Source organism: Salvelinus alpinus, chromosome 3 (assembly GCF_045679555.1).
Source record: "Salvelinus alpinus chromosome 3, SLU_Salpinus.1, whole genome shotgun sequence".
Classification (NCBI taxonomy): domain Eukaryota; kingdom Metazoa; phylum Chordata; class Actinopteri; order Salmoniformes; family Salmonidae; genus Salvelinus; species Salvelinus alpinus.
The window spans coordinates 44,984,461-45,008,825 of record NC_092088.1 but is presented as its reverse complement, the minus strand read 5'-3'; the positions used below and the strand labels follow the sequence as shown (position 1 = coordinate 45,008,825).

The 24,365-nt window shown below is 41.2% G+C and overlaps 2 protein-coding genes across 4 annotated transcripts; both read right to left on the bottom strand.

Moving 5' to 3' along the window:
• Nucleotides 1-273: 273 nt before the first annotated feature.
• On the bottom strand, nucleotides 274-14,227 carry LOC139570800 (ras-related protein ORAB-1-like). The gene is made up of 6 exons (XM_071392992.1): nucleotides 13,779-14,227; nucleotides 3,546-3,618; nucleotides 3,040-3,135; nucleotides 2,545-2,640; nucleotides 1,748-1,879; nucleotides 274-1,481 (listed from the first exon to the last, which is right to left on the bottom strand). Exons 1-6 carry the CDS (start codon nucleotides 13,790-13,792, stop codon nucleotides 1,284-1,286), a joined length of 609 nt encoding a protein of 202 aa, XP_071249093.1. The 5' UTR covers nucleotides 13,793-14,227; the 3' UTR covers nucleotides 274-1,283.
• A 588-nt stretch (nucleotides 14,228-14,815) lies between these two features.
• LOC139570796 (N(4)-(Beta-N-acetylglucosaminyl)-L-asparaginase) lies at nucleotides 14,816-18,680 on the bottom strand. Of its 3 annotated transcripts, none has more exons than XM_071392983.1 (11): nucleotides 18,473-18,680; nucleotides 17,501-17,639; nucleotides 17,270-17,408; nucleotides 16,996-17,152; nucleotides 16,849-16,894; nucleotides 16,355-16,393; nucleotides 16,082-16,170; nucleotides 15,640-15,655; nucleotides 15,490-15,557; nucleotides 15,174-15,278; nucleotides 14,816-15,033 (listed from the first exon to the last, which is right to left on the bottom strand). In XM_071392983.1, exons 2-11 carry the CDS (start codon nucleotides 17,607-17,609, stop codon nucleotides 14,890-14,892), a joined length of 912 nt encoding a protein of 303 aa, XP_071249084.1. In that variant the 5' UTR covers nucleotides 17,610-17,639; nucleotides 18,473-18,680; the 3' UTR covers nucleotides 14,816-14,889. The 3 variants fall into 3 exon arrangements, with proteins under 3 accessions (XP_071249084.1, XP_071249087.1, XP_071249085.1); XM_071392986.1 differs by having other exon boundaries at nucleotides 15,490-15,551; XM_071392984.1 differs by having other exon boundaries at nucleotides 17,501-17,850; nucleotides 18,473-18,649.
• Nucleotides 18,681-24,365: the final 5,685 nt, after the last annotated feature.

Genomic DNA, 24,365 nt, shown 5'->3' with positions numbered 1-24,365 from the left:
ACCTCATACTGTATAGCCACTTGATTTTATGTACAATCAGTGTAGAGCTCAAGTGTAATAATTAGAATGTGTCTGAATTTAGCAGTTGGTGTACCTTAGGGATTCGGGATACATGGGAATTTTGTTCTGACCTTCTGTAGTTTGACTTTACCACAGAATGCTATCTGGACATACAACAGAGCACTGTGCTATAGCACAAATCTAGCTAGACACACCTATCCATACAGCAAACACACGTCAAACTAGGTAAACAGTGCTAGAGAAATGGTTGAGTTCATTTAAAACTGTATTCAGTTGCCTTTATTATGAAAAAAGAACATAGTGTTTTATATATGCAATTCTGTACTGAGATATTCCACAGGTAATGGCCAATTTGCATACAGTCTAAGTTACTGGTACAATATATTTGCCATATAAATGTAGAATAAAATTATTAAAAACAAAATGTTCCTACATATCCACCAAGAATCGCAGACAGATCTTTCCGTATCATACAGTCTGGAAGTACAACATTTATTTATTTTTCAGTTTAAATGTGACATGTTGAGACAAATTTAATGCAGAGATTAAGTCAAGACTACTCCGATAATGTATTGAAGTCTACAGAACTAGCAAATCAGATCTTACATATATACACACACACACACACGCACACACACAATGTATATGTACATATTTTTCACTAGACTTTTTTGCGAGACAGTGAGACACTGTTGTGCAGTTGGCTGACCGCATATTGGCGAATAAACGCCCTCAAAAGAGACAGAGATCTACACTTGCTGATACAAACAGCAAAATAACCTAGAAGAAGAGGGGAACAGAATAACAAAACATCATTGAATTTGACTATAGACCAACCCTGCAGTAGGAATGCAGTGAGATAGACACGCACACATTATTCTCATTAACCTTCACACAGATGGGGGTGGGGGTTCAAACGAAATCCATTGTTTCTGATGAGGTTCGGGTAAGGGTGGGGGGGTAAAGCCACTCCAGGAGGGGGCCAGGGGAGGTCCAGTGAGTGGCTGACCATCTGACTGCTAACAGATAGCCTGGAAAGTACTACTAATCGTCAACTACCAGGGCATAAAGGGAGGGTGATAACCATACATTTTTGTTGGTAGTATGGCTACAGTACAAATTCAGGCAACTTAATTTTGTTTTCGCTCTCACACTCTCGCTCAGTTACTGTTAAGCTGGGTGGGTGAGGCATGGTGGAGAATGGGGCCAGGTGGAGGGGGGTTGCTGAGGTGAGGGTAGAGGTGTTGGTGGGGTTCTCCCTCTTAGCAGCAGCCCCCCGAGGCAGGTTTGACAGGCGTACTGTCGATCTTGACATTGGACCTCTCGTTGCCTCCGGTCGTAGCCCCAGGGCCCATCCTCTTCTTTATCTCAGCAGCCATGGTCATGAAGGCCTGCTCCACATTGGTGGCGTTCTTGGCACTCGTTTCCAAGAACGGGATGCTCAGGGAGTCTGCAAACTCCTGCAAAGAATGGAATGGAGAGACTGGGTTAGAGGAGCTGCTGCATTCGTGACAGTACTGTACACTATTACTATTTTACTACTGGGTTGCAGACAAAGATCCGATTGTGTCCAGACACATTTGGTTAGTTTGGGGGCCTCAACAAAATATCAAATTTGACAGTTTGGAAACCACAGATGTAGACAATCTTTTTCAAATAGTTAAATAGAAAAATGCATTACTCCTGCACCATCTGATAACCCATTGACTTTGATGGAAGCCCTTACCTTTGCTGTTGTGTAATCCACCACTTTCTTTGTTGTCAGGTCACACTTGTTCCCTACCAATAGCTTGTTGACGTTTTCACTGGCGTAGCGGTCGATTTCCTGTAGCCACTGCTTGACATTATTGAAGGACTCCTAGAAGAAGAAAGAGAATCAAAACCAGCATGTCAGGGTGGGCAAGATATTTGTAAAGGGCGCTATTCAATCAGACCCGCTTTAGCCGACATCCGCATAGTGGTTGTTTTGGCGGTGTCGGAGGTGGAAACGCGTTAAGAGCTTTCAAATCCAAAAGCGGCACCTGGCATTAAACCGAAAGCAGACGTTGCCATTGGCTGCATAGAGTCGCATTACGAGAAACCCCATGCAGCCATGTTTACAAATGCAAACAATGGAACGTGTGATGTAATCAAGACCTCAATTTGGCTGACAGAAATCCTCATTATTTTGTTTAATGATTTTCTATTTGAGCATCATTATTTCTCTATAACCTACACTTTCTCGTTCTGAACGTCTAACGTGAGTGGGACAGATGTGGCTTCGGGACAATGATCAAGAGCAGCTGCTCACCGATTTGACAGCGCCAACGCAGCTACACCTTTGACACCGCGAAAACCTCAGCTATGCGGTTTTCGGCGATCACCGGTTAATGCTTGCTCTGATTGAATCTAGGCCTTAGTCTTTCAAAATACTAGTTAACCTGCACTCCGGAATTTCAATTATAAACAATAGTGGAAAAGAATCTAGAAAACTCAAACACAGTGAAAAGGTAAAGGTGGACTGTGCTAAAGAGGCAGACTGACCTGGTCTGTGACGTCATAGACTACGATGATGCCGTGGGCTCCTCTATAGTAGCTGGATGTGATTGTGCGAAACCGCTCCTGCCCCGCCGTGTCCCACTGTCAGTGTCAACACACAGCAGAGACGCTCAGTCACCGTCACAAATACGGGAAGGCCAAACACACACACACACCACACACACCTCTGCCAAATAGATGCTGCTTCATAGCACATTCAACTGTGACAAATAAGACCAAAACACACAAATGAGAGAAGGGTATTTCTAACTGATAATTCACTATTTTGTAGTCAACCGTGATAGTCTAAATAATGTAGGAGGCCTCTGCCTTTGGATATTTGGTGAACAGTCTAGAGTTAGGTTCTAAAATGCCTACAATGGCATTTTTTTGGTCCAAATGTGGCCAGATCCTGAAATACATACTTGTTAGTGTAACGTGGAGCTTCCCCTTTACACAGTAGAGGACAATAGAGACGTGGTCGGGGGGGGAAGCACTTACGATTTGAAGTTTAATAGTCTTTCCGTCTAATTCTATAGTTCGTATTTTGAAGTCCACTCCGATTGTGCTAATGTAGCTTTCTGTGTATGTGTCATCCTGGGGAGAAAGGACAGGGGAGGAGTCGGTGTGGGAACATGCAGACGTCCTGTTCAAAGTACAAATCCTTAACATTTCATACATTCTCAGTCTAGAGAAGAAAAAAAAGGAATCAAAAAGTAGGATCATTCGCTACAGTAGGAGAGTAAACCAGAAAATGTTGATTTAACACAGAGTATTAATACTATAATACAAATACTATTTCTGTGATCGATTTGACCTTTTCACATTACAGGGCATCCAGTTCTTACCTTCAGATTTTAGTCCAATATTACATTATTATTATTATTATTAAGAGGACTATAATTATTATTGTTAATATGACTAGGTCAGCCTTTGAACAACTAATGAGTGACGACGAGCACCTTATGAATGGCTATGAGACATGGACGGATTAACAGAACACTTACTGCAAATCGGAGCAGAAGACAAGACTTTCCGACGCCAGAGTCACCGATCAGGAGCAGCTTGAATAAATAGTCACTGTGGAGAGTAGAGAGATGTTTTAAAACAACAGGATTCCAGGTTTCCCCAAACAGTTCCAATAAAAGTAGCTAGAATTTTTTTTTTTTTAATAACGCCAGCCTTGTCAGAAACCATTGGACGCTTGCCTCTAAACTCTGTAGACAGCATTAGCTCTGATGGCTTCCTCAGACAGAACAGTTTCTTCTCGCTTCACCGTCTCTCAAGGAGAGATTTCATTGTGGTGTTGCGTCAGACAATTCAAAAGACGCCATTGCGGTTCTATTGCTTTCAGTGCCTTGGGCAACATATTGTGTTGGGTTAACTCTCAGCAGAACCACTTTGGTCACACCACCATACAAGCAACAGAGAAGATGAGTCTGATGTGTTATAATGCTTGCCTAACGCCTAGAAAAAGGTCTTTCACGCCGACCCCTTTATAGACAATCACACCCAAGTTGAAACCAGGCTAATTCAAGCCTGAGTCCAAACACAAAGAGATGCAATCCTGCATACCTTTTTGGTACAGAAAAGTAGAGATTTCAACGGACATCTATTGTCTGCAACTTCAGCAGACAGTGAAACGTCGGGTTTGGCGGGCAAATGAAACCTCACACTGCTATGACCATACAGATCTGTCCACGATCAGCAAAACTAAATATCAGTAGGGGAGCTCAACGTTTCAGTGCTCATGTGATACACACTCAGACAATGGCATTTTAAAAAGGATGAAGACGGCACTGTGACTGCCGACAGCATAGTATGTTAACTGGAATACAGTAGACACTCAGTAGGCCTTTGCTCAACTTCACCAAGAAGCCTTCTTTAATTGAGCTCATGTCATATCAGCCTGATGCGTGTTTAATGATTTTTTTACAGAGCTGCTGTCGAATTTGCTAAAGCTCTCTGTAGTTCATCAGCTCAGGTTTCAGAGTGCTGCTAACCTTGATCCGGTGTGAGAGACACCACACAACACGCAGACAAACCACTTGCACAAAAATAGCCTAAATGAAAATGCACACAACAGAGACACAGTCAGACACACGTAGGTACGTGCACACTGGGTGGAAACAGGCAGGGGTACCTGCGCAGCAACTCACAGTGAGGAGGAAGAGGTGAGGGCTGAGGTGTGAACTTAAGACTGGGTTGACATGGGGCTGTGAGCTCTGGTGATGGTCACCAATATCAACGTGTGACAGACAGTGGTAGCCTTAATGATGGTGTTCTTAGATTCAAAATTGAACATCTTAACAAACTGGCTTTCACAGTGTAATAACCGGGTATGAGCTTGCCAAACACTGATCTACAAACGATCGGTAAAACACTAAAACACCATTCCTTGGCCCACTGATGCTTGCTAAAATACACCAATTCAGGCTATGCTCATTTACAGTTGAAGTCAGAAGTTTACATACACCTTAGCCAAATACATTTAAACTCAGTTTCACAATTCCTGACATTTAATCCAAGTAAAAATTCCCTGTCTTAGGTCAGTTAGGATCACTACTTTATTTTTTATTTCACCTTTATTTAACCAGGTAGGCCAGTTGAGAACAAGTTCTCATTTACAACTGCGACCTGGCCAAGATAAAGCAAAGCAGTGCGACAAACACAAAGTTATACATGGAATAAACAAACGTACAGTCAATACCACAATAGAAAAAAAGTCTATATACAGTGTGTGCAAATGGCGTGAGGAGGTAAGGTAATAAATAGGCCATAGTAGCGAAGTAATGACAATTTAGCAAATTAACACTGGAGTGATAGATGTGCAAGTAGAAATACTGGTGTGCAAAAGAGCAAAAAAGTAAATAAAAACAATATGGGGACAAGGTAGGTAGATTGGATGGGCTATTTACAGATGGGCTGTGTACAGCTGCTGCGATCGATTAGCTGCTCAGATAGCTGATGTTTAAAGTTAGTGAGGGAGATATGTCTCCAACTTCAGCGATTTTTGCAATTCATTCCAGTCATTGGCAGCAGAGAACTGGAAGGAAAGGCGGCCAAAGGAGGTGTTAGCTTTGGGGGTGACCAGTGAGATATACCTGCTGGAGCGTGTGCTACGGGTGGGTGTTGTTATCGTGACCAGTGAGCTGAGATAAGGCGGAGCTTTACCTAGCAAAGACTTATAGATGACCTAGAGCCAGTGGGTCTGGCGACGAATGGGTGCTATATGGGGCTTTGGTGACAAAATGGATAGCACTGTGATAGACTGCATCCAGTTTGTTGAGTAGAGTGTTGGAGTCTATTTCGTAACGGACATCGAAGTCGAGGATCGGTAGGATAGTCAGTTTTACGAGGGTATGTTTGGCGGTGTGAGTGAAGGAGGCTTTGTTGCGAAATAGAAAGCCGATTCTACATTTAATTTTGGATTGGAGATGTTTAATATGAGTCTGGAAGGAGAGTTTACAGTCTAGCCAGACACCTAGGTATTGGTAGTTGTCCACATATTCTAAGTCAGAACCGTCCAGAGTTGTGATGCTAGTCGGGCGGGTGGGTAGCGATCGGTTGAAAAGCACGCATTTAGTTTTACTAGAGTTTAAGAGCAGTTGGAGGCCACGGAAGGAGTGTTGTATGGCATTGAAGCTCATTTGGAGGTTTGTTAGCACAGTGTCCAAAGAAGGGCCAGATGTATACAGAATGGTGTCGTCTGCGTAGAGCTGGATCAGGGAATCACACGCAGCAAGAGCGACATCGTTGATATATACAGAGAAAAGAGTCGGCCCAAGAATTGAACCCTGTGGTTCCCCCATAGAGACTGCCAGAGGTCCAGACAACAGGCCCTCCAATTTGACACACTGAACTCTTGGTGAACCAGGCGAGGCAGTCATTAGAGAAAACAAGGCTGTTGAGTCTGCCGATAAGAATACGGTGATTGACAAAGTCGAAAGCCTTGGCCAGGTCGATGAAGATGGCTGCACAGTACTGTTTTTTTATATTTTCGATGGCGGTTATGATATCGTTTAATACCTTGAGCGTGGCTAAGGTGCACCCGTGACCAGCTCGGAAACCAGATTGCACAGTGGGATTCGAAATGGTCAGTGATCTGTTTATTAACTTGGCTTTCGAAGACTTTAGAAAAGGCAGGGCAGGATGGATATAGGTCTGTAACAGTTTGGGTCTAAAGTGTCACCCCCTTTGAAGAGGGGGATGACCGCGGCAGCTTTCCAATCTTGAGAGATCTCTGACGATACGAAAAAGAGGTTGAACAGACTGGTAATAGGGGATGCAACAATGGCGGCAGATAATTTTAGAAAGAGGGTCCAGAGTGTCTAGCCCAGCTGATTTGTACGGGTTCAGGTTTTGCAGCTCTTTCAGAACATCTGCTATCTGGATTTGGGTGAAGGAAAAGCTGGGGAGGCTTGGGCAAATAGCTGCGGAGGGTGCGGAGCTGTTGGCCGGGGTTGGGGTAGCCAGGAGGAAAGCATGGCCAGCCGTAGAGAAATGCTTATTGAAATTCTCGATTATCGTGGATTTATCAGTGGTGACAGTGTTTCCTAGCCTCAGTGCAGTGGGCAGCTGGGAGGAGGTGCTCTTATTCTCCATGGACTTTACAGTGTCCCAAAACTATTTGGAGTTAGTGCTGCAGGATGCAAATTTTTGTTTGAAAAAGCTAGCCTTTGCTATCCTGACTGACTGCGTGTATTGGTTCATGAATTCCCTGAAAAGTTGCATATCGCGGGGACTATTCGATGCTAGTGCAGTGTGCCACAGGATGTTTTTGTGCTGGTCGAGGGCAGTCAGGTCTGGAGTGAACAAAGGGCTATATCTGTTCTTAGTTATGAATGTAAAATGTCAGAATAATTAGTAGAGAGAATGATTTATTTCAGCTTTTATTTCTTTCATCACATTCCCAGTGGGTCAGAAGTTTACATACACTCAATTAGTATTTGGTAGCATTGCCTAACCATTGTTTAACTTGGGTCAAACGTTCGGGTAGCCTTCTACAAGCTTCCCACAATAATTGGGTGAATTCTGGCCCATTCCTCCTGACAGAGCTGGTGTAACCGATTCAGGTTTGTAGGCTTCCTTGCTTTTTCAGTTCTGCCCACAAACGTTCTATAGGATTGAGGTCAGGGCTTTATGCTTGGGGTCATTGGCCATTTGGAAGACCCATTTTCAACCAAGCTTTAACTTCCTGACTGATGTCTTGAGATGTTGCTTCAATATACCCACATCATTTCCTTTCCTCATGATGCCATCCATTTTGTGAAGTGCACCAGTCCCTCCTGCAGCAAACACCCCCACAACATGATGCATCCCTATGCTTCACGGTTGGGATGGTGTTCTTCGGCTTGCAGGTCTCCCCCTTTTCCCTCCAAATATAACAATGGTCACTATGGCCAAACAGTTCTATTTGTTTCATCAGACCAGAGGACATTTCTCCAAAAAGTACGATCTTTGTCCCCATGTGCAGTTGCAAACCGTAGTCTGGCTTTTTTATGGCGGTTTTGGAGCAGTGGCCTCTCCCTTGCGGAGCGGCCTTTCAGGTTAAGTCAATATAGAACTCGTTTTACTGTGGATATAGATACTTTTGTACCTGTTTCCTCCAGCATCTTCACAAGTTCCTTTGCTGTTATTCTGGGATTGATTTGCACTTTTCGTACCAAAGTACGTTCATCTCTATTAGACAGAACGCGTCTCCTTCCTGAGCGGTATGACGGCTGCGTGGTCCCGTGGTGTTTATACTTGCGTACTATTGTTTGTACAGATGAACGTGGTACCTTAAGGCATTTAGAAATTGCTCCCAAAGATTAAATCAGACTTGTGGAGGTCTACAATTTATTTTCTGAGGTCTTGGCTGATTTCTTTTGATTTTCTCATGTCAAGCAAAGAGGCACCGAGTTTGAAGGTAGGCCTTGAAATACATCCACAGGTACACCTCCAATTGACTCAAATTATGTCAATTAGCCTATCAGAAGCTTCTTGAGCCATGACATAATTTTATGGAAATTTCAAAGCTTTTTAAAGGCAGTCAACTTAGTGTATGTAAACTTCTGCCCCAGTGGAATTGTGATACAGTGAATTATAAGTGAAATAATCTGTCTGTAAACAATTGTTGGAAAGATTACTTCTGTCATGCACAAAGTAGACGTCCTAAAAGACATTTGTGGAGTGGTTGAAAAACGAGTTTTAATGACTCCAACCTAAGTGTATGTAAACTTCCGACTTCAACTGTATATGAGCTGAAACCCCAGTAGGATGAACCCATGACAACAACAAAATGCTGAGCATTACCAGTCCATACATCCTGTCCCACTCCCAACCGTGTGAATTAGGGAAGCATTATCAGCATAGCCTATCAAAATAGGTCAGACCAGCAAAAGACAAACCTCTAGCAAACTATACAGCTATTGTACACTCATGTTCAGATCTAACCGAGGCGCACACACACAGAGTTCTCTCAACCCCCTCCACTCGGTATTCTGTATTTATTTAACAGGGGCATGTGCTACGCAATGTGCCATACAACTAGGCTAAACACAGAAAGGTACGGAAACTCCAGTAAGCTGATTAAGCATTCCACAGTAGAGGGGAATTCAGCAGAACTTCAGATCGGACCCTCCTCCACTCTCTCCAGTAGTCAAAGGAAGGCAGGCAGGCTCGGATGAACCTGGGCGACGCTCTAGTCTGACCCAGCACAAAGGCTAAGAAACTCTGAGGCAGCCCTGTTTCCTGCCTCCCTGTCCTTTTCCCCCCTCGCCCATTGTTATGAATTACAGTCATGCAGTCTTCGTTAAGCAGATGGTTGAGGACAACAATGACAGGCCCTGTGAAAGGCTAGTAGTACCGCTGACTAGTCTTGCAAGAGAGGGGGAAATAGCCTACAGCAAAAATCTGTCCGCCCCAGTATCACAGTCAGCGTTTTAAGTGGGATTGGATGACACTTTGTATGCTGCAAAGACAGACACACCAAACACGATACCGCCCACCATTATTCGATTTCCACATCAGCTGCTCAGCTCCGGCAGACAAAAGATGGGCTAGAGCAAGGCAAAAGATACTGAAAGCAAGAGCTCTGCAAAAATACACACTAGGGCTGAGAAATTGCCTGGAATCTGATGAGACGATATTATCACGATACTTAAGTGCCGATACGGTATCTATTGCGATTCTCACGATTATATGTATTGCGATTTGATATTCCAAACATATTGCTCACTATACACTAAGTGTACAACCATTATGAACACGTTCCTAATATTGAGTTTGCATCCCAAATAATACTGCGATATTTAACTATCGATTTTCCCCCCCATCACTAAAACATACTGCATCAGATATAGCCTGTTTTCTGCAGGCTACTAACTGGGAACTCAGAGAACCCCAAAGACAGTTTATCTGGTTGACCAGGTGCATTTGAGTCCATGGAAGCAGTGTGGGGATGGATAAGTAGCCTACCTCTTGCGAGGACTTCAGTGCAACAAAAGAAGCTGAGGGAGGTGTTAAGGGCTGGGGACAATACCCTATGAAAGTCCAGCCTACTTCCTGGTACATTATACAGAGCCATGAGTGCATAGAACTCCCTTCCATCTCATATAACGCAAGTGAACAGCAAACCTGGTTTCAAAAAACAAATAAAGCAACACCTCACGACACAACGCCTCTCCCCCATGTGGCCTACTTGTTGTGTGTTTGTACTGACATGTATGTGTAACTGATAGATGCAAACACATGTTAATGAAATAAAATGTAAATTGTAAAGTCTTGTCTTTTTCGTCGTGTCAGACCCCAGTAAGACTAGCTGTTGCCATTGGAGTCGACTAACGGGTATCCTAATAAATCTAGTCCCGTAATGTTTTTGAATGGGCTTCAAAATTATATCATCAAAGTCATGAAAACCTGGTCATTTAAGATGCGGCAATTTCCTGTGCGTGGACAGTGTGTGTTACTACATTACACAACCTCACATTTACATTTAAGTCATTTAGCAGACGCTCTCTCACATTGACTACATCGAATTGAGGGTAATTACACATCCTTTCTACCTCAGATTAGTGATGTTAGTATACAAGCTCATAGTAAAAACAATGACACAATCAACTTAAAATAGATCAATATCACTGGTTTTGTACAGTTTATTTTGTCATACGCGCTGGCCGTCTTAGGACGTTTCAAACTCAAATGGCAGGGAAAATTCAAGCCGCTCTCCGTATAAAAGTAGCTGATCTCACACCAATACATGGATCTGCGAGTCAAACTATCACTCAAATAGAAGCCAACCCGAGTCACTGTTGATATCCTACAGCGGGTGGTGATTTGTTTAAGTTGAATAACAAAGCAACTGATTTGTTTCCTTCCCCGTTTCGGCAGCCTCGCAAAACTTCCATCCGACATTCTGGATGAAGGTCTTCAGCAAATTCTCTTCTAACCAGTGATATAAAAAGTATTCTCAGATTCTGTGTGGAATAGTGTTAGTTTAAACACTGCATACACCCCAAACGTTTGCTCTTGCTCTATTGACTTCAATTGTAAATGTGTGTGTGTGTGTGTGTGTGTGTGTGTGTGAGATATATAGCAGCGACAGCATTATGAACTTTTCACATTCATTTCCAATAGTACTCTACTTAATTAAACATTAGGTAAAAACTGCTGAATGAGTCCAAAAATGTAATATGATTTATTTATTTTGATGATCTACTAGAATATTATTTTATTTTTTTTATTTTTTTGCTTCAAGAGTGGTAAGGGGCATACAACTAGTTTTCCTTCACAGAAAATACATAAGTGCAACACATTCAGCAGAAAATAGCTTAATTTTCATCAGATGTGCAACACTATTTGGCTAGCAGCCACACAAGTACAGCCACACGAGCGTACAATGAAAAAGCAAGGTCTTTTCGGCAAAAACGATGCATAGCCATCATATTTATAATGTTTATCATAGAAAGAATGCTGCCAGCTACATTTCCTAAATGTTTTGCTTGAAGTTAATCTTGAATTTTAATTGAATAAAAGTAGGCTACACCGAGAAAAGTACCAGAGAAAGTAGCTACACATCAGTCAAGAGCGCCGCCTGCTGATAACAGGGGTCGCGAAACGGGCATTCTATCTCAATACCAAATCATTTATGGGTAACAAATAAGTACTTTACCGTGATTATTTTTGACCATTTTTATTGAAAACAAACAAAAATAGCTTCTTAGCAAAGGTCAATTTCTCAAGCAAGAATTTAGCTAGGACTGTTTAGGATAGGTCTGAGTGGGGAGGGGGAAAATGTGCTGTTATTGGCAAAGAGGTTTGGAACTCTCTCTCATTGGTTTATTAACTAATTTACCGCATGGTGATGTCACCATGGGAGGCCAAAAGTCCATCCCACCAAACAGGTTGACATTTCAGGCACTCTTTTCAAACAACTCTTACACTAAAAGGTAATCAATTTCACAGTATTATTCCAACTGCATAGTGTAGATATGTATAACACAGGAAAATACAATTTTGGACTTTAAAAGTTCAATAACTTATGAATAATGTATTTCCACACGGTTTAAACTAAGAATTAGATTTCACCTTGTTCCTATAAGCCACATTTAGACTGTGCAAGAACAATGTTCTTATCAGATTTTGCATATCATTTATGAGTTGGCCCCACATATTTATGAACGGCTTTGCCTGATGTCCTTCGCGGTGGGCTGGCTCATGAATTGATGTGATGTATTTAGGTGAGCAGACACCTGGGGCAGTTGATTTGCGAGTTGCCCTTCGTGCCCGCTCCCATAACCTATAATTCTGTTTCTTTTTGTGACAAATTTGTATACAGGTAGACAAGAGGGGCCAATGATTGGCAGATGAGTGGCAACCCTGATTAGAAGCACCTGCTCCTCATTTGTTGTTCTTTAGAAATACTTTTTTGATTGAAAGAGAATTGTACCTACACACTGAAGGCTGTAAAGCCGAAACGTCTGTACGCTATCCTTGATGCAGTAGGAAATGTATAAACATTGAATAATGAAGCTTTATGCAACATCTGAGTGCGAACCCATTAAACCTCTGTCTCAAATAAATGTTATCCTGTCTCTAAATGGGGGTAATAGCCTAGTGTGCCTGTCAAAAAGGAAATGGCTAGCCTTGCAATGCAAAGGCATATTCACTATCTTGTGTAATCAGACTAGATTCTGAAGAACATTTCAAATCAGATGTTCACAGCCATGCCATGCAGTGGGACTGTTGAATAGATTCGATTTTTATTTTTAACTGAGCTAAAATACATACTAAATATGTATCATAAAACAGCAACCTATATGTCTAAACCACAGGATTCCAGTAATTGCCAACATGTTTAGAGGGATGGTAGACAAACCCGTGGCTTGCCCAACATCCCAATGAGTGTGTTGAAAGAGACATGTCATATTGCATGTGACCTACACATGACTGACTCAGGATGTAGATAGTGGGTGGGTGCCACTGACTCCTATCCTGTCATATTGCTTAGTTGCTTTCCACTTGAGGGCCAAATTCACAGAATAACATGGATGTAACGTCATAGAATCAATCACAATGCTTAATTCACTAATTTGGTTTATTGCCAATGTAGTTAACTAGCATCAACCAGTGTACTAGCTTGCTACATTGCCTAACTAGCAAGGAGTTAAGTTACCACTGTGGTATAGCCACAGATGAAATCGTTATAGATATAACTAACTAGCTAGCTAGCATTAATTATTGACCACAAGTGCACAAAAGGCTGCAGTAATGTAACGTTACACATTGGGATATTGACTTGACTGGCTAATGTTAACTAGTTAAATAACGTTAAGTTAACGTTAGCGATAATCACAACATATCTAATGACATGTACTGTAGCTAGTTGGCATGCGCTTAGCTAGGCTACTAGAATAAAAAGGTAACTAGTCTAAGTAACTTACATTAGTTAGTACTACGTTACCAACTAAACCTAACTACTCTGCTCTAGCAGTTAACGTTAGCTAATTCATTTTGAATAACTATGCCGGTGTTAGTTAGTAACTAAGTTAACTAGCTGACTGTAAACAGATTTATTGACATTGATTAACTTGTGTGAAACGTTAATATGACCTCAACAAACACAGTGACTAATGGTAGCTAGCTAACTAACTAGTTTGCACTTTTTAGATGGACAGAACAAACAGGTCAGATAATGTTAGCTGTGTAGCTAGCAGAACAGCTAGGTTAGCTAATGTTCAGCTAGCTACTGTACTTACTATTCGGGATTCATCTTGGACTCGTCACAGTAAATCCCCTTTTCTTATAAAACGGCACTCCCTTTCGCTCTGAAAAATGTAAATAAATAGTTAGCTAGCTAATTCCTTTGGAGAAAAAAAGTAACTAACTAGCTGGCAAGGTATTCCTCCAAACCCAGGCTAGTTGTCTTGAAACCAAAATGGCTGCTAGTATCAACCAGGAAATAGCAACTCAAACACTGAACAGAGAAGCCCTAGAGCAAGATCAGCAATTCTCAGAAATCGTAGTTTGTTCCTAAAGGCTCGTCTTGTATTGAGTATGTTCTGCCGTGCCGAATATGACTACACTACCCTAATGACAATGTAGCTAGGAAACTAGGCTGGTCGATGTTTCGTTTGCCCCTTGGCTTGCTGTCAAAGCTTACGTCATTACTAGTGAAACGTGGCAAAATTTTGGCGTGAATCACTCTGGCCTGGGGAAATCAATTACATGCCCCCCCCCCCCATCTAGATTAATCAAGTCTATCATATGTGATTCAATTAATCATAAAATGAGTGCTCAAAAAACAAATTGTTCCTCTGTCAATAGGTTCTCAAAATGTACAGTATGACCCTGATGGTCTGTTGGATGAGTAAATTAATGACAAGGACCACATGGAGGATACAATGGCAAAACTAACGGAAGGCACAGTCCAGTTCCCTCATGAAATTGACCAGCCACATCAGATCATACACCGACAAAGGTTCTCTAAATGTTTACGTTCAGAAGGATCTTCCATCCTGAATTGTTGAGTCATAGTTAGTGTGAGTGACATCATGTCAGCCTAGGGTGGTCACCTGTCAGACCTGTCTGCACCTGCACAGGTATGAGTCAGTCAGCCCATAAACTGTGCATGTTAAAGGCGTTCAAAATTTCACAAGTAGGCTAAAGCTAGAAACTTCCTTTCCACAGATTGGGGAAAATAAGTATGCTACATACCATTATAACATTATTTTCATACATGTGTGTAGGCCTACTTTAAAATATTATTTCAGACAGCACTATTAGACCCTTATAGTAAACATAAAATAGTTTTATTATCAATTACTATCAATACAATTCAAGACACCACTGATAACAATGACACACCCTTTATTTTACTGTACATGTGTCACATTTTTCTGTGCCCTCCATTTCTGTGGAATTTGGAAGCTGAGTACTTGTTTCCACATAGTCCTTCCCCTGGATCCAGAATGTGTAGGGAAACTCCACTGAAGAGGCAGCCCCTACTTCACCCTAGAGGAGAGGTTTCAATATAGTGTTAGGGAGTCGAGGAGACAGAAAGACCCAATCTGTTTTTTGTGCAACTTAATTGATCTATATAACAATGACTACTCTGTATCTCTATAATATAGTACTAAGAGTAGAAAAGATACCTTCACATTCAGGGCGATGAGTCCAATCTCAAAGCACTTGTCCGGGGCAGTCCTCCTGATGATGTCATCCACGACAGTGTAACAGGCCCTGTTGGGTGATGACCCCTGAGGGAGAGACAGAGAGTCAGTTGAGGTAAATGTGGCCAAAAGTTCCAGGCAGGCTAATGCTGTGTGAATAATAGCTGGCTAGTTAGATTTCATGGGACAGTGTGGCTGCTCAAACATCTCAACCACAGGGCACATCAAACCTACACCTGACTCAGTATAAGGTTGACAAAGTAAAATGATTTATGACTTGATCATCTCATAACACTACCTGTTTCATCAGTTGAACAGCGTGGAAGCTTGGGCAATGACACATTATTTTATCACCATCACCTGTGGCTGATAAGAGAAGTCTTTAGAAAATATAATAAAACATATATTTGAGCAGTCAAAGAAAAGATCATCCAAATAGTTCACATACCTGCCGCAGCTCCCACCTGAAAAAGTGAGCAGGGTTATACAATGACAGAGATGAGTCATAGAAAAATGTGCCTGTTACACTTAGTGTGAACCTGCAATCTGACTGTTACTTCAGTTGGAATATTTTAAACCACTTTCAATTCAACATGCGTTTCCCTTGCTTTTTTAATTGATCATAAGGATGTTAAACTGTGGTGAATTGGCTATGAATGAGATTCCCTTTAAGCGTACTGAAACCGAGACATTAACATAACAATAGTGTATTAAAACTTTACATAAACCTGCAATCTTTGTAGGATTAACAAACATGCAGTAAAATGGATTCATTGTGTAGTATGTCACAACACAATTATCCAGAAAAGGCTACTAAAACACAGAGGGAAAGAAGTTAATCAGTGTGTACAGTTCTTTGATTGAGTTGATTTTGGTAGCTGTAAACTTGCCATGTGTTCAGCGTATAGGCCACATCCAGGTAGGGGTGAGTCTCCCACCCTCCCTGGTGATTTGAAGGGGGCCCCCGAAGTAGAAACTCCTGAAAAACAGGACATGAGCAAAATCAGCTGAATCATAATACTACAACCTAACCTCATACTGTAGCTACTATGGAAGCATCTCTAGATTCTGAAAAGAAATACTCAAAGACTGGAGCTTGCAATAGGTCTTTTACATAATAAGTAAGAAAGAGCAAGAGAAAAAACAGAAGACACCTTCCTCACCAACAGTTATGTTCCCCATGTTGTCTAATGCTATAAGTCCTGTTGAGAAAGGGAAGAAGTTGTTAGATCTCATACTAAATATGTAACCTGCACTTTTAGACCTGGTTCCACAGATGTTTTGTACCAACTTGTCTTGCAGGAATGGTCAGTAATATACATTTAAAAAAAGGGAAAGTGAGGTTATTTAACCTAGATGAGAAACTTTGATATTGGAGATGGGGGGGAATCGAGACTATTGTAAAGAGATTCCAGATTCTAAACAGTAGGTGTCAGGTTAGGACCCATAAATAATGTAATATACAACCCAGACTAATGTGATTATATGGATTAGGACTCCCCCTAGAGGACCAAACTATTTAATGCACAAGTATCAGTCACATTTATCAGTCATTTTCAGTTGTTACATTAGGTGTTCTAATGTCACTCAATGCTCTACAATGAGCAGGAAGATCATGATAAATCAACATTTTTCAAAATAAAGTTTCAGTTCTCACCAAGTGTGTCATGTCCACTGACACTTTGCTTCTGTTCCAGAAATTCCTGCAAGAATGAATACGAGTTATAATTTGTAGTTTTCCAATATCTGTCATTTATATTTAAAATGGTTAGCCATGCCATTTTCCCCCAAGGAGTATTGGTACCTGGTAAGCCTTGGCTGAGTGTGCACTCAGCATGTTGTCATTGGGCTCTATAGTAAAGCCCTGCTCCCGGGCAAAAGCTACTGCTCCCTCCCCAACAAGCAGACTGTGGGGGCTTCTGTCCATCACCCTACGAGCCACCCGCATCGGAGCCCCAACCCTGGAAACCATAGTTTCATACCGTTACATTTATTAATGGGCTTCCCTATGACTATTCATTTTCACAGACATCTCTTTCCCATGCCATGGCAGTGGTTTTAGCAGGTGGTTCTCTCACCCCCGTAGTGCTGCGACTGCCCCGAACCTGCCAGTGATGCCCTCCATGGTGGCAGCATCACACTCCAACACTCCCCGACTGTTAGGGAATCCTCCCCTCCCCACAATGTGAAGCCCAGTCTTTGGATCATCTTCAACCTCTGGAAGAAATACAAGAGTTTCACAATGGACATAAGACATCCTGCACTGCAGAACTGTAGTAGGTGAGTCACCCACGCCAACTCATGCCAACCTGCCATGGCCTCCTCTACAGCATCTGTGGCGTGTCCTCCAGCGGTAATCAGGGACCGTATTCTCTCCACGGAAGGCTGAGAGAAACCCCATGTCCCCACAGCTGCCATGGTTCCGCTGTCTGAAGAACTCTACCGGGTCTAGGAGAACAAAACACAGGGATATAGTCCCAATCCATATGCTAATTCAAGTCCCCACATCCAAGGTCCGGAATAAACAAACGAGTAAATAAACAAATAGATTAACGATGCACTACTAGCACTTTCCTCTCATCATCTTCTTTCCTTCATGAGTCATCACCATTGGAAATGCTGGATTGGTGAAAGCAAGAGATCCCTACCTATGCATTTACTGGGCAAAATAAAAGGGATTGTAGAATATGGACATGACCAAGGATTAAACCCACTGATTTCACCACAACCAGTATAGATCTCTATATGACTCTGGATACAACAACTAGGCTACAAATCATCATTCGATTCTGAGAGGATCCTTGGTGTAAGTAATGCAACTGCCATGCTTGTAATGATTATTGCATGTTTGTTTACATCAGAACTTGGAAGAGGGTAGCTGCTTTTACCAACGGGGGTGTATTTACATATACTTAGCGTTGCTCCTCCCAATTGTATTGGGTTGCATAAAAACAGGGAATTAGAGACCTTCCAAACGTGGGTCTGTTAAATACCTATTTCTTCTCTGCTTACCCCGTGTCAAAATAAAAGTCCCCCACAAGTTGTTCCTTTTTTGACCACATGACGCATGTGCATAACTTTTATTTATTTATATTCCCCGTCATAGTGACCAACCGACCGGCACAGTAAGTTGAAATGGAATTGTATTTAACTGGCTTCCTGCGCACTGTTTTTGTGCAACCCAATACAATTGGACTCAAAGCTAGTGTATGCATTGTAAATACACGCGCGTTGCTAAAAGCAGCTAGAGAGACTGGGTCCAAAGGCTACACATCGCCTACCTTAGTTCTCTTTCAGCTTGCCTGTACAGTACAACTCACATATGTTATTTATGCTTATTTTTGTTAAACTAAGCTGCCAATATCACCAAACAGAACAAGAAAAATAGAACCACTGTAGAATGTTGTCTACCACTAGCCAACGAAAGTGATTTTCTTCTTCGATGAGGTTTAACTGTGGTTGGCATCCAATAAATGTTGCATTACCGCCACCTACTAGACTGGAGTTTAACTCTCTTATACATTGTTAAAAAAAAAAAAAATGTAAACCCTACCATCTACCACTACACTCACAAATAAATAAATATATATTAATAAATAAAACCACCCTACTCCACTATTTAAATCTATTTAGTCCTACTTCAGGCCAACAGCCTGAAAGGATGGGACACCACCACTAACACACCCTGTAACTCTTCTGACGTCAAGTCTCGCACACCCAAATACCTCTCTGCAGCTACCACCATAACCTCAATTTTCTAAAACTTACGTTCCATCCCTGCAGTACAGTTGATAATCATTGCTATAAATGCTAAAAATCCAATCTTACTGAAACAGATATCACTTGTTGGCTTATTTCTCTGTACTGGTACAGCTCTACTACTCACACCACTGCTCTCGGGATCCCTCCCCCCTGACCCATCTTCCTCTACTTTCTTCACTGCCTCAGCATATGACAACATGGTTAACATGGTTTAAACAATAATGTTATATCATGGATGGTCAGTCCTTGCATCCATAGCTCTGTCTATTAATCTGAGAGTGTTTTTTTTTTCCAAAACAGAGGTGGGGCAACCTTTTTGTTATTGTTTCTTCTGTGGATTTGCCCTTTAAACAGCTCAATATATCAAAGTGTCACTAACATAAATGTAAACAATAGGCCTGTAGCAAATGCAGCATATGGCTTTCATTTTTCACATGTAAATAGCCCTTTTCAGTAGTGCTCAAATTGTGCCATTCCATGTGTGCAGCATTTATTTTTCAACTCGAATCAATGAGCCCAATCAGTCCTCCATGACAACAAAATCCTAAACAACAGAGTAGAGCTGTTTAGTAAGCCCTTAGTTTTGGGGTCATGCTCAGGTAAATCAATTTGGCTAATCTATACTTCCATATTTCCAAATTCTATTCTTGAAGATCAAGGGGTATAACATTTATTGGAATGACTGGAATTCTGATAAACTTTGGGGTTTAATGTAAAGATATAATTTAATCGTATTATTAAATGTAGTAGAAAGCGATGGGTTAGAAGAAGCCTACATAACCAACCCATAAAGTAAAATGTAACATCCATATCTGGCCAGCTATGTAAACTTTAACAATGATTTATCCTGCAATAGATGCCGTTCAATTGGTAACATACATTTTTGTCTTCTTCTAATGCTTCTTAAGGAGAAAGTAATCTAAATGTAACGGAATGTAATCAGATTACGTGACTGAGTTTGGGTAATCCCAAAATTACATTACTGATTACAATTTTGGACAGGTAACTAACGGATTACATTTAGAAAGTAACCTACCCAACCCTGTCTACATCCCATAGTCCCCACCTCTTCCTTTCCTGACCGGTGCATTATGATAAAATTGCCTCATCTTACTACTAGCATCCCACTCCCTTTGCCAAAGATCAAGCCCTTTTGCCCAGATCAAGAACTTGACTTCTCTCTGGCTCAGCGAGAGCTGAATATCTACTCTTTCTCTCCTCACAGCACTCTTAGCCACCACCTTCTCATTACCCTCCTCACCCACATGGATGGGAACCCAGAAAAAGCTTACCACCACTCCCATCCTCTCCAATCCCAACAACAGCACCATCATCTTCACAAACAAGTCTGTCATATCCGACCTGCCCATCTTCACACTACTCAACACTGCCGCCGAATCAGAGCAGATCACCACTCTGAGTGGTTTCACCTCCTCCACCCATCTCAAACCTAGAATCATGGCCGCCAACTCAGTCGCATACACTGACACATAATCATACTCTAAGATTGAAATCTGGGATGTACACTCCTGTCCCCACCCTAAAACTGACTGGTGGTGTCACACTTTCCCCCCATCCCTAGCAAACACAGCTGATTAAACAAATTGCATTCATGATTAGTTGATTATTGGAGTCAGGTGTTTTAGCTGGGGCTGGGGGAAAAATGTGACACCAATCAGGCCACCGAGGACTGTCATGACTCCCCTGACAGTGGATCAAAGGACCCATCAGCTAGGCAAATGCTTGAAGATAGCCAGACCCCCTCTCTCCCACAGAAGAGGGGAAGGGGGGGCTCTGCCGGTCTTGACACCTTAACACTGGGTTGTATATTTAGAGAGAACTTTCTCTTCCTTTCCCTGCAGTATTGGAAGACTGAAACTCCTTTGTTACAGAGAGTGTGGCCCTCCTAAAAACTCTAACATCAAAAGATTGGACATTGGAACATTATTTCTGAAATCCGAATGTTTGGAATGGTTGGTGGGGACGTAAAGAATAATCATGTCATATTGTGTATTATTTTGTGATGTCATTAACCTCTTGACGCTAGGGGCCAGATTTTTTTTTTTTTTTTTAAATAACGTTCCCAAGGTAAACGGACTATTTCTCAGGTCCAGATCGTAGAATATGCATATCCTTTACAGATTAGGATAGAAAACACTCCAAAGTTTCCAAAACTGTCAAAATATTGTCTGTGAGTATAACAAAACTGATTCTGCAGGCGAAAACCTGAGGAAATCTAACCCGGAAGTGATTTTGTTATTTTTTTATCTGTGTTTCCTTGCCCGTCCTTCTTCCATTTAAAGGGGTATCAACCAGATTCATTTTCCAATGGCTTCCTCAGGCTGTGACCAGGCTTTAGACATAGTTTCAGGCTTTTATTTTGAAGAATGAGCGAGATTTTTCAAAACTAGTGAGGTGTCCTTTGATTAGTTCCTGCACGCGAGAGGGGTAGCTCTCCATTTTCTTTCTCTCTTTTATTGAATAGGTTACGGTCCGGTTGAAATATTATCGATTATGTTTGTTAAAAACAACCTGAGAATTGATTATAAAAAACATTTGACATGTTTCTACGAACATTACGGATACTTTTTGCAATTTTCGTCGAACGGAACGAGGCTTTGGTTTTCTGAACATAACGCGCAACCCAAATGGCGTTTTTTTGTTATAAAAGTAATATTTATGGAACAAAAAGAACATTTGTTGTGTAACTGGGAGTCTCGTGAGTGCAAACATCCGAAGATTATCAAAGGTAAGCGATTCATTTTATTGCTTTTCTGACTTTTGTGACCAAGCTAACCAAGCTAATATAAGGATAACTGTTCTAGCATTGATTGATACACTCACAAAAGCTTGGATTGCTTTCGCTGCAAAGCATATTTTCAAAATCTGACACGATAGGTGGATTAACAACAAGCTAAGCTGTGTTTTGGTATATTTCACTTGTGATTGCATGATTATAAATATTTTTAGTAATATCTTTGAATCTGATACGTTTGAGAATTTTCTTCTGCCTTTCAGGACCGGAACGAGGCTGTAGTTTTCTGAACATAACGCGCAACCCAAATGGAGTTTTTTTGTTATAAAAGTAATATTTATCGAACAAAAATAACATTTATTGTGTAACTGGGAGTCTCGTGAGTGCAAACATCCGAAGATTATCAAAAGGTAAGCAATTAATTTGATTGCTTTTCTGACTTTTGTGACCATGCTAATTTGGGGCTAACTGTTCTAGCATTGATTGATACACTCACAAAAGCTTGGATTTCTTTCGCTGTAAAGCATATTTTCAAAATCTGACACGATAGGTGGATTAACAACAAGCTAAGCTGTGTTTTGGTATATTTCACTTGTGATTGCATGATTATAAATATTTTTAGTAATATTTTGCGCCCTGCAATTCAGCGGTTGTTTAGGAAAATGATCCCGCTAAAGGGATCCGTAGCGCAGAGAAGTTAAGGATGGTATAAGTGAATAACTGTATCCCTGAGGGTGTAAACATTCTAGTTGTCAGGTTTGCATCTAAACGTTGTATAAAATATATGATTAAGTATGATCATACTTTTGGGAAGATAGCAATGTGATTTTAGCCTTCTAAATTAGATAATTGTTTTCCATATAAACTTATAAAGTTACTAACATATTAGTAACCACGCCCAAGTGAGCACAGACATTGTGTCGGCTTGATGGAACGCCCCCTTTTTACCCGGAAAAATTTCAGCCTACCTCTATTTTCAATGGCTATCACTTATATAGCTATCGCTATCACTTATAAGGCCAAGTCCTCCCAGATTGCAGTTCCTAGGGCTTCCACTAGATGTCAACAGTCTTTAGAAAGTGTTTCAGGCTGGTTTTTGGAAAAATTTGCCCAAAATTTTCTAGGTGGCTCCCATTTTGGGTGTAGTGTTTCCAAGTGTGTGGAACAGAGTGCGTTCTTTGGTATTTTTCTCCGATAAAGACAATAACGATTCTCCGTCTTAAATTTGATTTTTTATTTACGTATTAGGGTACCTAAGGTTTGATTATAAACGTTGTTTGACTTGTTTGAAAATGTTTATTAGTAACGTTTGGGATTCATTTTGTATGCATTTTGATGGAGGGAAACTGGGTGGATTATTGACTGAAGCGCGCCAGCTAAACTGAGTTGTTATGGATATAAAGAAGGACATTATCAAACAAAAGGACCATCTGTGATGTAACTGGGACCTTTTGGAGTGCCAACAGAAGAAGATCATCAAAGTTAAGGCATTTTTTATATCGCTATTTCTGACTTTCGTGTCACACCTGCCTGGTTGAAATATGTTTTTCATGTGTTTGTATGCAGAGCGCTGTCCTCAGATAATCGCACGGTTTGCTTTCGCTGTAATGCATTTTTGAAATTGGACACCGCGGATGGATTAACAGGAAGTTAAGCTTTATTTTGATGTATTACACTTGTGATTTTATGAAAGTTAAATATTTATAATACTGTAGTTTGAATTTCGCACTCTGCAATTTCACCGGATGTTGGCCAGGTGGGACGCTACCGTCCCACCTGCCCATATGAAGTTAAAAGCCTTCGTAACTAAATTTCCATGAGACCAGCCAACATACAGCGCGAGCTGAACGTGGCAAATGGTTTAAACTCTACAGACCAGAAAACGTGAGACGGTAGTCCATACGTTTGAAATGGTGAAACTCTGAAACTCTCAATCCCTACAGAAGAAGAAACTCACTTGACCGTAGCATTTACCAGTCTGCGGCTGGCATGTAAAGTAGTCTAGGACATTTGACCAAAGACATGAGGGTGAAGAACAGAACCCTCTCAGACAACCATTCGTAAATCTGAAGTAACTGTTCTAACAACCACTCCACTACCAGAGAAGCTCTGCAAAGGACATTGTGACCTCTCGTGGACAAACCAGAGTCTTATATCCCTTCGACAACTTCACCATAGGACCCATCGAGTTCAACAGAGATAGACGACGATCAAGGACAGCTCTGCGTAAATATATATTGCATTTCTAATCTGAATGAGCAGTGGTTAGAGTGCTAACTATTCATATTTCCGTGAGCGTAGCTTCCAAATGTAACAACGATAGTGGACTCTCCCTTTCCCTCTCTTTCCATCCTTCCATCTTTTATAACCAAACGGTTATGCTTTTGTTAGTCCACTAGGGACCTATTTTCATTGTATTATGTTAGTAATCAATAACCTATACTGTGTGTGTGTGTTTATGTATCCTGTGTTATTATTTAGTTAGTTAGTAAATAAATAATAAAGCTAATTTGTGTATTGCTGATTCATCAATACAGTTAATGTTCTTGCAGATATCAAGGAGTATGTGACGTTCAGAATGAGACTGACGAGGTAATGATTAATCAGTGACTGTTATTGAGATACGTATATATCTTCCAAGAGTTTATTTCGGGAGA